At 40.9% G+C, this 13,277-nt stretch overlaps 1 protein-coding gene across 1 annotated transcript in view; it reads right to left on the bottom strand.

Annotated features, from left to right (window-relative positions):
• Window positions 1-10,191, bottom strand: part of Nit2 (nitrilase family member 2) — a 27,918-nt gene extending 17,727 nt beyond the window's left edge. Inside the window, exons 1-4 of the mRNA XM_008831244.3 lie at window positions 10,099-10,191; window positions 8,933-9,051; window positions 6,676-6,796; window positions 5,107-5,195 (exon numbers count right to left, since the gene is read on the bottom strand). Of these exons, the coding sequence (XP_008829466.1) occupies window positions 5,107-5,195; window positions 6,676-6,796; window positions 8,933-9,051; window positions 10,099-10,126 (357 nt within the window). The 5' untranslated portion in view covers window positions 10,127-10,191. The remainder of the gene's footprint in view (window positions 1-5,106; window positions 5,196-6,675; window positions 6,797-8,932; window positions 9,052-10,098) is intronic.
• Between the last annotated feature and the right edge of the window lie 3,086 nt (window positions 10,192-13,277).

Raw genomic sequence — 13,277 nt, forward strand, 5'->3', positions numbered from 1 at the left:
GAGTGTGACCTACTATCACTAGTAATAATCAGATACACAGAGAGAGATTAGAGAAGCACGTGCAAACATGTGTTAGTAGCATTAAAAATGAGTTTCTCTGTATAAAACAGTATATTTTAAAATGAAATGGAGATCTTTTTTAAAGATTAAAACGTCATTCAATTTTATGTCTTATAGGGTTTATACTAATATTGTATAACTGTAAATATTAATTCAACTGTGAACCTAGAAACTTACTGCCACTTGTGAAGAGATGTACTCTTGCTCTGGTGTGTGTTACTGAATATGTTAAAGCTGTAATGAAATGCTTCTTCTAATCATGTAGTGATTAAAAATTTAAAAATAAATAATGATTAAGAAAAAAAAAGCAAAGAGAGAAATTCTTCTATGAAGGAATTCTTTTAGTCTGATAAAGAATCACCCTAAATAATTCTAAAACATTCTAGTTAAGCGTAAAATATTGAAAGCTTTCTTTCTGAGACTGGACACAAGACAAGGATACCGACTATGTAACCTACATGTGAGATCCTACACAAAGCAATTAGAGGAAGTAAAGAGAGGAGTAAAATCTGTAAGTACCAGAAACAACACTGTCATTCTCCAATTACACAATCAGCATTCAAAATCTATAAATTATGAGAATTAAAGTGTTAAGTTCAGTAAGGTTGCTACACACAAGATCAACAGTTTAGAAATTAGTTGCATTTCTACATACTAGCAAAAATAGGAAATGAAAGACCATCAAAAATGTCAATAAGAAATAAATCTTAACAAATATCATACAAAACTGTATCCATAAAACTATTAAAAGAAACCGAAATGGAAGAAAGTCTAGTAAGTGGCAGGGGGTAGTTCAACACTCTTGGAACTAGTCAACTCAGTACTGAAAAAGCAGACTTCAAACTGGAGTTAATGACCCACCAGCAGCTCTTCGTGTATGTGTGTGTGTGTGTGTGTGTGTGTACACGCATGCGCGCGCACAGTTATACATGTATAGGTGCGCATGCACGTGTGCATGTGTAATGGCGGCCAGAGGACAACCTCAGGTGTCACTCCTCAGTGGCCATCTGCCTTGGATTTTTGTTTGTTTTTGAGGTACAGTCTCACCAGCACTGGAACTCACTAAGTAGGCTAGACTGCCTGGCCAACAAGCCCAAGGAATCTGCCAGTCTCTGCTTCTCCAACACCACACACCACTAGGCCCAGTTTTTTTTTTTACTTTCTCTTTCTTTCTTTTTCTTTCCTTCTTTCTTTCTTTCTTTCTTTCTTTCTTTCTTTCCTTCCTTCCTTCTCTCTCTCTCTCTCTCTCTCTCTCTCTCTCTCTCTCTCTCTCTCTTTCTCTTTCTTTCTGCATCAATTCTGAGGATGCAACTCAGATCCCCTTGTAGGCATTTCACAGATTGTGCCATTTCCTAATTCCCATCACTGCCTTTTCTTTCTGCAGTGGAAAAGTGGCTCCTATCTGACCACCTCTCATGTTTGACTACAATGCCTGGACAAAAATTAAATGCATAATTACTGAAAGCATTGAGTGATGACCAAAAGTAAACAAAACCTGAAGAGAGGTCAGCACCTCGAAGACAAAAAACACTGGGTGAATTTCCTACCTGTTTATAACTTTCAGCTTTAAACAAGCCCATAATCACTGCTATGAATGGTGGTGAAAACTATCCACAATCACACTAAAGAGTCAAAAGCTAGTTTCCCAGCAACTTGAAAAGGAGAAATCCAAGGAAGGAGAGCCCTAAATTCTTCAAGTTAAACAAATTACCACTGACATCTAATCAGGAGGAAAAAAATGTGGGGCCCTAGAAAATACCCGTTAGAGGGAGAAAACGTCTTAAGAATGAAAATAAAGATGTACTCAGAACTGAAAGAATTCACATCTAGCAGGTCCTTACTACTGAAGGAGTCTCTCCAGTCCAAAAAACAAGATGCAGACAGAGCAGGATCTTCAGGAGAGAACCAAAACAGTAAATATTTGGGTAATCATTAAGATTTATTTTCTTTCTTAATTTCCTTAAAATGTTGATGGCCAACTGTTCTAAAATGATGGATATATTTGTTTTCTCCCCCTCTCTAGAAGCCTTTGAGAGGGAACTGACACTAATTCTGATCACTCCAACAGCTATCAAAGTGCCTGAAAACAAATCCTGAATCCATCAATCTCAAGTCCAACCTTGGCAGACAAAAGAAAAATGAGGAACCCAATAGAGGGATGTTTTTGGAAGCCCTTGTAAAGAAATTCCAGTGGACTCTCATATGAACATTTGAAACTTGCACTGTTCTGACTTTTTTCTAGTTCCCTGTCTAGAACTTGTAATGCTAATTAAATTACTCTTGCCTTTACTTCTGCTTCGGATCTCCTATTCACCAGTCAAGGACTTTCTTTTCCCCCTACAGATAAGAGTTATGCAATTTGGGAGTCTTTTAGATAGACCCATGGAAGGGGTACTCTAGTTACCTCACCCTGCATCCCTATTCAGCATGGAAGAAGCCAGAGTGATCTGTGTCCCTATTCCCCATTGGCAATTTGGGTAACCCCTTCAGAGGATGGCATGGTAAGAATAGGAGGTAGGAATTGATTGGCTAGGCAGTTAGGGTAAAAAGACCCCAAAGAAAAGGAGCCAGTTTCTTCGCTAAAAGTCAAATCGTCCTTGGGCCTCTTAGCAACATACTCTGTTCAAAAGGCCAAAAATGTCGAAAGTATTTGGGAGCTTGTATCTAATCCTTAAAAGATTTTAGGGTTACCTCTTCAGAGGGGGGATGTTAGAGGGGAGGAAGTGGGCATGGAATTGATCAAAACACCTTATATGTATGTATGAAATTCTCAACAAATTATTAAAAAAAAAAAAAGGAGGAAACAGGGACAAGAAATAATAATATATGGGGCTGGAGAGATGGCTCAGTGGTTAAGAGCACTGCTGTTCTTGCAGAGGACCCAGATTTGGTTCCCAGCATCTACATGGCACCTATCAACCATTCTTAACTCCAGTTCTAGGTAATCTGACATCCTCTTCTGGTCTCTGCAGGCATTGCACACACATGGTGCACTTACATACATAAAGGCAAAACACTCATACACATAAAATTAAAACCATAAAAAATTTTTTAAAAAGTAATTATATGTGAAAAAAAATCTAACAATTTGGTGACTGCTTAACAACAAATATAGTATGGCCATATGGATTTGACTTATCCAGATAATTAGAACGTATTACACAGTAGCATGTAAAAGTGGTTAAAAGGTAGAGTGGTTGCAGAGAATCTCCACATCTCTGTGGAAGAGCATTTCCCCAGCATGCGCAAGGCCTCGGTTCCATTCCCAATATGGGAAACAGCAACAGAAAAAGACTGAATTCATTTTCTTTGAACGCTGTGTCATCATTAAATCTTTATTATAACAAAAATTTAAAAAGGAGGAAGAACGTTTTGTGTGTGATGCTGGGTATGTAGGGATGGAAATCAGGGCCTCCTTCTGCTAGGCAAGTACTGTACTGCTGGCCTGTACTCCTGTGGTGCTGAGTGCTGAAAGTGGGAACTGAACAAGAATATCTGGTCATGATGAACTTTCCTAAGTGCCTTGGTTAATCATGAAAAGAACTGCAAACAATGCAGAATGTCAACATAATGAGGGGAGTACAGAATGATTAAAAAGTTCATTTAAGGCAAGAAAATAGAAGAAAAGTAATACTCTACCATCAATGAGAAAATGTATTTTAAATAAATACATCAATTATTTACATTAAATATAAATGCATCAATATGGTACAAAGATTGTCAGATAGATAGACAGCATGTACAAGTCCTATGAAAGCTCAGACCAGACAAAATCCCAGCATAGTCACAGGAAAGTGGGTAAGAAATCCCAACCTAACCTAAAGAACTTTTGTCAATTGATGGCTGCTGGGAGAGGAAAAGAGTCATACAGGAATGGGACTCTTGGTCAGTCCAGTAGATGGGCCCATACTGAAGGACATTTCACTGAATGACATTTAGAGATACAAATCAGATATGGAGGATAGATAGATGATGATAGATAGATGATAGATAGATAGATAGATAGATAGATAGATAGATAGATGATAGATAGGTAGAGATAGATAGATAGATAGATAGATAGATAGATAGATAGATAGATAGATAGGCATGGTGGTGTATGCCTTTAGGTCCCAGCAGTGGCAGAGGAGATCTCTGTAAGTTCAAGGCCAGCCTGATCTACATAGTGAGTTCCAGGTAAGCTGGGGCTATAGGGAGACCCAAGTGAGGCCCTGAGTTCAACTCCAGCACCAGTCCATGATGAAAAGAGAAACAAAGTTTAACTACAAAGCCAAAAGATAAATTAAATTGCATTCTTAGAAATATTAATCAAAAAGAATGCAGAAAAACTGAACAAAGGAAAAAAAAATACTTGTATGGAAAACTCTAATCAATGATTTCATTAAATAGAAATAAAAGAACCACTCCAGTTAAAAGGCAGAGATGAAGCTGGGCATGGTGGTGCACGCCTTTAATCCCAGCACTTGGGAGGCAGAGGCAGGTGGATCTTTGTGAGTTCAAGGCCAGCCTGGTCTACATAGAGAGTTCCAGGACAGCTGGGGCTACAGGGAGACCCTGTCTCAAAAAGAGCAATAAATACAAAATTAAATAAATAAATAAATGTTTCTAGAAAACATTTAAAATAGAGACACACAAATTAAAAATTAAACAGAAATGCATTAGGCAAACAATAAACATAAGAAGCATGGAGTAACTACAGTATTAACAGAAGTAACGTTGACTTGAAGACAGAAAAAAGACAAGCAAAAAAAGAGACATCTTGTAATGATATAAAGACCAATTCATGAGAAAACGTAATAACCCCAAATGTATATGTATTTAGTACTACAGAGATGTCACCCATATTGATCTTTATGTATTCACAGAAATCATAACACAAGTTCATGTGGGTTGTTCCTTTGAAGAACTGGCAGGTATACAAATACAAGTGTCCAAGAACAGCCACTTGTGCCAATCAGTGAAAGGTGTGATATATTTATGAAACGGTAAGAGAATCTGGGGACTTGACAGCAAACTCTTAAGACAATGAGACTCTTCTCTACTTACCTTTCTGTGCTTTATTAGTAAACTTCCATCAGGCCCAAACACAGCACAGGTGTTATATAATTTCCCAGCATCCTCCTCAGGGATGGAGCCTTCCATTGAGAGAAATACATAATCACACAAAACAATAATAAAAAAGAATAGGGCAAGTATTTTTTGATACTAGATAGAGGCCTGAGAAACAGTCATTTGGATCCAATAATAAAGCTTATTCTAAGCATTCTTTTTTCCCTCTTGAATATATCTTTCAGTGATTAAACTTCAAAGTACTGATGAAATATAATTAGATCAGATGTCAAAAGAAGCAAGTTTGGGGGCTAGAGACATGGCTCAGTGGTTAAGAGCACCAGCTGCTCTTACAGAGGACCTGGATTCAGTTCCCAGCACCCACATGGCAGCTAACAAACATTCATAACTCCAGTTCCAGGGAATCTGATGCCCTCTTCTGATCTCCGAGGGTTCTGCATGACACAGGTACACTTATATACATGCAAGCAATATACTCATACACATAAAATGAATTTTTCTTTTAATTTAAAAAAAAATTTAAGTTTTTTTAAAAAAGACCAAGTTTAAGCCAGGCGTGATGGCACATGCCTTTAGCCCCAGAACTCGGGAGGCAGAGGCAGGTGGATCTCTGTGAGTCCGAGGCCACCCTGGTCTACATAGCGAGTTCCAGGCCAGCTGGGACTACAGGGAGACCCTGTCTCAGAAAGACCAAAAAATTAAAAATTAAAAAAATTAAAAATAAAAAGAGTCAAGTTTAAAAAAAGACCAAACTGTTCCTGAAATTCGGCCATGATCTGAACAGTTAGTATGTAACATTAAAGCAAAATTGCTCACCTTGAATTCATTAGGTCCTAGTGCAATACTGAATCCCAAAGGCCTCATGATGGGAATAAGACACAGGCCTCTCTCAGTGAGCCAAGTCTACCTATGCACTTCTTGCTTTGGTACCTCCTGTTAACTTATAACCTTTAATTATGATAATCATGATACAGAGATAATCTTGTTTGCTATGTTTATTGAACCCCAGAGGTTTGTTTGGCTTCTTTTATACATTACCATATTGAACACAGGGAGGATTTCTCTCTCCACATTTCTACAGGGCCCATTACACCCACTCCTTTTACAGGGAAAATCATCAGTGTTGAGTGTGGTGTATGCACTAGGCCTTTACACATAATTACATATGGAAGTATACAGTCTTCTTTTATGTTGGGGGGAGATAATTAATCTAAATGGGGAAACTGCTCATAATCATGCTGAACTTGCTTTCTTGACACTTAACAGTACATTTTTAAGCTTTCCACATTCCTGGATATAAATCTAACTCATTAACTCATTTTTTTCTGTTTGAGGCTTTTGAGACAGGATCTCTCTGTATACCCCAGACTGACCTCGAATTCACAATCATCCTGCCTCAGCTTTCCAAGTGCTGAGATTACAGGAATACACAACCATCCTTGGCAATTCACTCTTTTCAACTGAATAGTGTTCCATAGTTTAAATGCAAAAAAGTCATTCTAATGTTTTTAACATTCAGGACGGTACACTACTGGAAGGCATTACCTCCAATGAGATATATGCTGCACTCCTTTGCTACTTCAGAAAGCTTCTGTGTGGTTTCACCAGGAATTTTCTCTGCATATTCAGGGAAATACTTTGTGCCATAAGGAGAATTAAAGCATTCCTAGAATAATGAAATGAGAAAACTCCACACAATCCATTTTAAAGTTCTGCAGAAAGACAACAGATGCTGCTTCCAACTCTGCTCTCTGGAGTGGGTAAAACACCAAGAAAAAGCCTAAAGCTAAAGAGCCTGCACTCGAAGGCAGACTATTCAAGTCCCCCGCAGGCAAGGCTAAAGGAATCAAGGCATGTAAACATTACCAGATCCTGGTAAGACTAGCAGAAGGCTAGACCTTGAGTTGGCAGAAGGCTAGAACTTGAGTCTGCAGAACAACAAGTTTCTGGCCTTGGCTATCCAGGCCCCACCACAAATTAGGTTTTTTAATGACTTTGGACTCTGAGATGAATTCTGGAGTTCAAAATTACACTACTAATTATACAAAGCAATAAAACCTAATGTATTGAGGAAAGTTCTGAGAGGTAAAGACATTTGCTCATTTGTAAACAAGCTCTAAATCCCCTTTGGCACTATCTTTCTGATCCTATGTAGTCTATCATGGAGAAGGAAAGTCTTTTTCTCTCTCTCTGCCTCTCTCTCTCTCTCTCTCTCACACACACACACACACACACACACACCATAAGTCTGTCTTAAACAGTCATTTTGACGTATCAGAAAACAGGCAAAAAAATTACTGTATTTCTTGCATGCACATGGTACACTTATATACATTCAAGCAAAACCCTCATATACATAAAAATAATAATAAAATATTTTAAAAAGGGTGGGTTGGAGAGATGGTTCAGCAGTTAAGAACACCTGCTGTTCTTCCAGAGACCCAGGTTCAATTCCCAAAACCCACACAGTAGCTAACAACTCTATAATTCCAGTTTCAGGAGATCCAAAACCCTCTTCTGGCTTCTACAGGCATTGCATGCACATGGGTCACTTACATACATGCAAGCAAAACACTCATACACATAAAAAAATAAAAATAAAATATTTTTAATTACTAAATTTCAACCCAAATTCATGCATTTTTTTCATTTAATGATACTGTCTATGTATCAGGCACTACACTAGAAATAGCCAGCTTGTACACACTGAATGTCAGAGTAGGTGAAGTAAGCATGCACGGAATTCTAGAATCTTCAATTCTAGGCTTTTACTTACTCTCAATAACAGAAACCAACAAAACTAGGATTAGGCAGCCAGTACAGGTAAGTACTATAATTAGTGCCATAAAGAACTCTGGATTGGGCTAGGGAGATAGCTTGCTGCACAAGCATGAGGACATGAGTTCAAGCCCCAGTATCCACTTAAAGAGCCAGGCATGCTGATGTGCACTTAGAATCCCAGCACTCAGGAGGTAAAGAGTGGTGGATTCCTGGGGCTCTCTTCTAAGCCCAGGTCCTGGTGAGAGTCTTGTCTTAAAAAAACAAGTTGAAGGGCTCCTGTGGAATGATACCCAAGACTGACCTCTGGCCTACACACACATACAAAGTCTGGATTAACAGTAACATCTCTCAGTCTCCCTTGGTAAAGATTCCCACTCATCCAGGGACTCTCTGGGGCTGAGCCTGTACTTGCTAACCATCAGATACGATACAACCTTCTACCGGAAGCCATAGCTTCCTACAGGTCTGAAGACAATTTTTCAGTAATTTTTCAAAAGCATTGAAGACAGAATGAGCATAGTAGCACACTCCTTTAATCCCTGCACTAGGGAGGCAGAGGCAGGTGGATCTCTGTGAGATGAAGGCCTGGTCTACATAGTGAGTTCCAGACCAGATGGGGCAACAGGGAGACCCTGTCTCAAGAGGAAAAAAAAAAAAAAGAGTTGAAGACAGTGCTAAAACATGGTCAGGTCTTTAAAATGAAAAAAAAAAAAAAAAAAGAGGGGGGTTAACTACGTAAGAAACAAGGTAAGCATAGAAGCCCTGAGCATTTTAAGCTTTCGAGATTTTGTATTCCTCATCTCAACAGAGTAGGTGATCCAATAGTTTAAAGACCTTTAAGTACCTTAAACAGTTTACGATAATGAACCTTGCCAGTCTGTGACAAAGATAAGACAAACATGGAACAAAACTAAGGTTCCAAAAGGCAGTGCAAGAGCTGGGGCATAATGGACCAAGGAGAGCAAGCACTACTGAGCTAGGTCCACAGCTCCTACAAAGGGCCTGCTGCTCCCATACTTACCGGCAGAGCAACTACTCTGGCACCTTCCTTTGCAGCCTCCCGGATAAGGCTACAAGCTCGAATAACGTTATCTGATTTGATGGAAGAAACTTGAAGCTGGATGAGGGCCAAGCGGAAAGCTGAGGACAAATCAAAGGAAAACTGTCATCAGATCGGCCACTGAATTCAGAAAGAACCAAGGTTCTCAGAGGGCATCTCACATGTTTGGAGTTTATTTACAATGATAAAACATAGCCTCTCTGACCAAGGCCAAGATTAACGCTAAAAGTATGAAAACTAGGATTGTCTCATTCTTTGATTTATCCTAAATACAGAGAAAAACTAACTTTAGCCCTGAAAACCCCTTTGTTAAATAGTTTCAGAATCCGGATGAAAACAAAGGAAGCCAAAACAGGAAGAAAAACCTGGCATTCCTTTGGGACGAACATACCTTGAGCTGACACCAGAACATCACACCAATTCTCTACAGGGCTACCAGAGCTACAGCGGGAGGGAAAGATAAGGCTTCCTTCCGCTCTCCCCTCCACTCAAGTTGCCAGTTCCGCCCAGGTTTGAGGTTGCTTGAAAGCCTGCCCTTCAGGTTGAAGAAGAAAAACACCTCTAGTAGAGGACTTGCTTCATCGGCTCAGTAATGACAATGGCCTCTAAGCCCTGGCTGCCCCTAATATCCATTACAATCTGACAATGAAGAAAGATGAACCAAGGGAAAAATAAGGTAAAACCTCGCAAGGGAAGGGACCAAGGCAGTAACTTTTAAAAGACTATGCCAGGTCTATCAACAGCGATGAGGTAACCACCGAGCAGAGGCAAGAGACTTGCAGGGGGAAGGCCGCACCAACTCTGGACAAAGTGGCATGGCCACCATCAGGCCAAACTCTGGAACTGTAAAGTGAGATGGAAAGACCCGCCCTTTGTGGCGGAGGGCGTTAAGGCTGCAAATTTGAAAACACCGGCGAACCCACACCACCCGGGCCCGCAAGGGGGTAGGTCTCTACAGTGTAGACGCGGGGCATCGAGGGCGAGCAGAGGCCTGTAATCCCAGGCCCCGCAGAAGCCTGCTCTCCCCGAGCCGCCCCGCCACCCACCGTCCCCGCACAGTAAAGCAGTGCCGAGCTGGCGAATGGCCCCACACCGAGGCCTCTGCTCCCGCCAGTGCCGGCACTTACTAGCCATGGTTCTTCCCGTGAGCAACATCGGCCGGTAGGAGCGAGGATCCAGGCGCTCAACTAGTTAACCTACAGGCTCAGCGTGCAGGGGGCGGAGCCAAGCCGCTCGCAGACGGGGGCGGGACCAAGACCAGAGCTGGGGATCCGCCCATGCTCCGCTCCAGGCTGGAGCCTGCCGGGTCCTAGGCTTGTCTTCCCGCTTCCTCACCACCCAGCTCTTCTTTGTAATAGGTTTTTTTCATTTGGTTTGGCTTCCTGTGTTGTCTTGTGTTTTGCTGCGTTTGATTGTGGGTTTTTTGTACTGTTGTGTTTTGCTTTTTTATAACTTTTATATATATATATATATTTTGTTTGTTTTTGTTTTTTTGAGACAGGGTCTCCCTGTAGCCCCAGCTGGCCTGGGGCTATGTAGACTAGGCTGGCCTTGAACTCACAGATATCCGCCTGCCTCTGCCTCCTGAGTGCTGGGATTAAAGGTGTGCACCACCACACCTGGCGACTTGACTATTTTTTAAATTTATTTTATGTATATGTATTTTGTCTGCGTGGATATAAATACACCCGTGTTGTGCAATGCCAGTGGAGGCCACTAGAGGGCGTCCGATACTCTGGAACTAGAGTTACAGTGGCTTGTTGGCTGCCATGTGGGTGTGGGTAACAGACGCCAGCTAGCTTAGAACTCGCTTTGTAGACCAGGCTGGCCTTGAACTCACAGAGATCTGCCTGCCTCTACCTCCCAAGTACTGGGATTAAAGGCGTGCATCACCATGCCCTGCAGCAACAGCATAGATGATAGATGATAGATAGATGATAGATAGATAGATTAGATAGATAGATAGATAGATAGATAGATAGATAGATGATAGATAGATAGATGATAGATAATCACTTTAAAGCAATAATAGTATTTTTAAGGATGAGCATACTCCTTTTAAGAAATAATTGCAGAAAGTGTGTAGTGTTTCCAAATACAGCATTTACTGTTGTGCTATCTTCACCACTTTCCCAGTTAACATCTTGCTTTAGTGTGGTATATGCCTGTGCTGTTTGAATGAAAATGTCTTCCATAGGTTTGTGATCACATTGTCCCCAGCTGATGGCACTGTTTGGGAGGTCATGGACTCTTTAGGAGGTGCAGTATTGATGGCGAAAGTATGCTGCTGGGGGTAGGGGGTGGGCTCTGACAGTTCATAGCCTTGCCACACTTCAGGTTCACTCTGTTTCACAGTTTTGGGTTCAAGATGGGAGCACTCAGCTTTCTGTTCCTGCTGCTGATGCCTGCCACTTGCTGCTGTGCCTCTCCATCAATGTATTCTATCCTTCTGGAACCATAGGCCAAAATAATCTTTTTATTCTATAAGTTGCCTTAAGTCATGGTGTTTTATCACAACAACAAAGTAACTAATACAATGCCAAAATCAGTGAATCAGTATTGGTACATCATCAGTGTTGTGATGGTTCTTGAGCCCAGGGCTTTGTATAGTGTAGGCAGACCCTCAGCTACTGAGCTGTAACCCCAACTGTGGTGTATCACTATTACCAAAGTTCATAATTTAGATTATGGTCCATTTTGTGTGTTAAAAAAGCCTATGAATTTTGACAAATATGTGTTTGCATATATCCACAATTACATTATAATACAAAATAATTTTCTTGCCCTTAAACATTCTTTGGCTTCAGAGCCATAGATATGACACTGTTACTCTTGTCCTCGAAAGTTCTGGTGATGGGGCTGGAGAGATGGCTCAGCTGTTAAAAGCACTGACTGCTCTTGCAGAAGACCTGGCTTCAGTAACCAGCACCTACATGGCAGCTAACAATCCACTGTAACTCCAGGTCTAGGGGATCAGATGCCCTCTTCTGGCCTCTACAGGTATTGTGCAACATGGTTGCACTTAATATCCATGCAGGCAAAATACTCATAATCATAAAGATAAATTTAAATTTTTTTAAGTTATAGAAAAAGTTTTGGGAATATAGTGGTGCTTTTCAGAGCCTTGATACTGGATGAGAAAAGAGGTGAAGTTCTAGATTCATGTCCTCATAAAAGCATGTATAATGGAAGAAAACAAGGTTTGACTTATAGTATTATGGACCCCGAGACTACTGAGGAAAGACCACCAGACTCAATTCACATTGGGATAAATATTTTATTCAAGCTAGCTTGGACTGCAGTCTCCATATCAGATTAGAATGCTGCAGTGGGGAGGGAGAGGGAAAGGGGACCTTTTAAAGCTAAAAACCGCAAAAAGGAATGTTGACAAGGTGGTCCCCGAATAACAGGGTAGAGGGTGATCACAGTCTACATGTCAAGGTGCCCTAAAATAGCAAAACAAGCAAGTTACAGAAGCCAGAATCAGCAGTTAGTCATATCATAATAACTTTGTTTTCTCTATGTCTAGAGAGCAAGTGACCGTGGCAGCATTCTCCAGGGAGGAAAAGGGAGACAGGAGTCAGGGTTTCTGAAAACAATCCTTGAGCTAGAAATACACTATGGCTAAGCTTCTAAGATGGCTGCTTTATCCAAAATGGGGTCAGTTTGGTCAGGACAATAGAAATGGATAGAGTATAGTACCTATGGGACTAGTATACTTATAGCAACCAAAGAATTGGAAAAATGAAATTTTAGAATTAACAATACATACTTCCCCATGCCTATTCTCAGGAGTGATTTCTCTTTTTTAATATTTTATTTATTATTTTTATTTTATGTGTATGAGTACCTGCATGTAGGTAAGTGCACCCGTGTTATGCAGTGCTCACAGAGGACAGAAGAGACTGTCAGATCCCCTGGAACTGAATTACAGGCAGTTGTTAGCTGCCATGTGGCCCTGGAACTGGAATTAAGGATGCTTCCTAGCCTCCACGTGAGTGCTGGGAATCGAACCCAGGTCTTCTGCAAGAGCAGTCAGTGCTCTTAACCGCTGAGCCATCTCTCCAGCCCCAATTTCTCTCTCAGAAACTATTTCTATCCTAGTGGCTAGAGAGAGAGGGGGCTCAGCAGTTAAGAGCACTGGCTGCTCTTGGAGAGGACCTGGGTTCAGTTCCTAGCACCTACATGGCTACTAAGATCCAGACTTAACTCCAGTTCCAGAGGATCAGATGTCCTCTTCTGGACTCATGGGCACCAGGCATGCACACAGGCAAAACACTCATACACATGATTTAAAAATCTTATA

The sequence above is a fragment of the Nannospalax galili genome, unplaced genomic scaffold (genome assembly GCF_000622305.1).
Source record: "Nannospalax galili isolate Female #2095 unplaced genomic scaffold, S.galili_v1.0 scaffold355, whole genome shotgun sequence".
Classification (NCBI taxonomy): Eukaryota; Metazoa; Chordata; class Mammalia; order Rodentia; family Spalacidae; genus Nannospalax; species Nannospalax galili.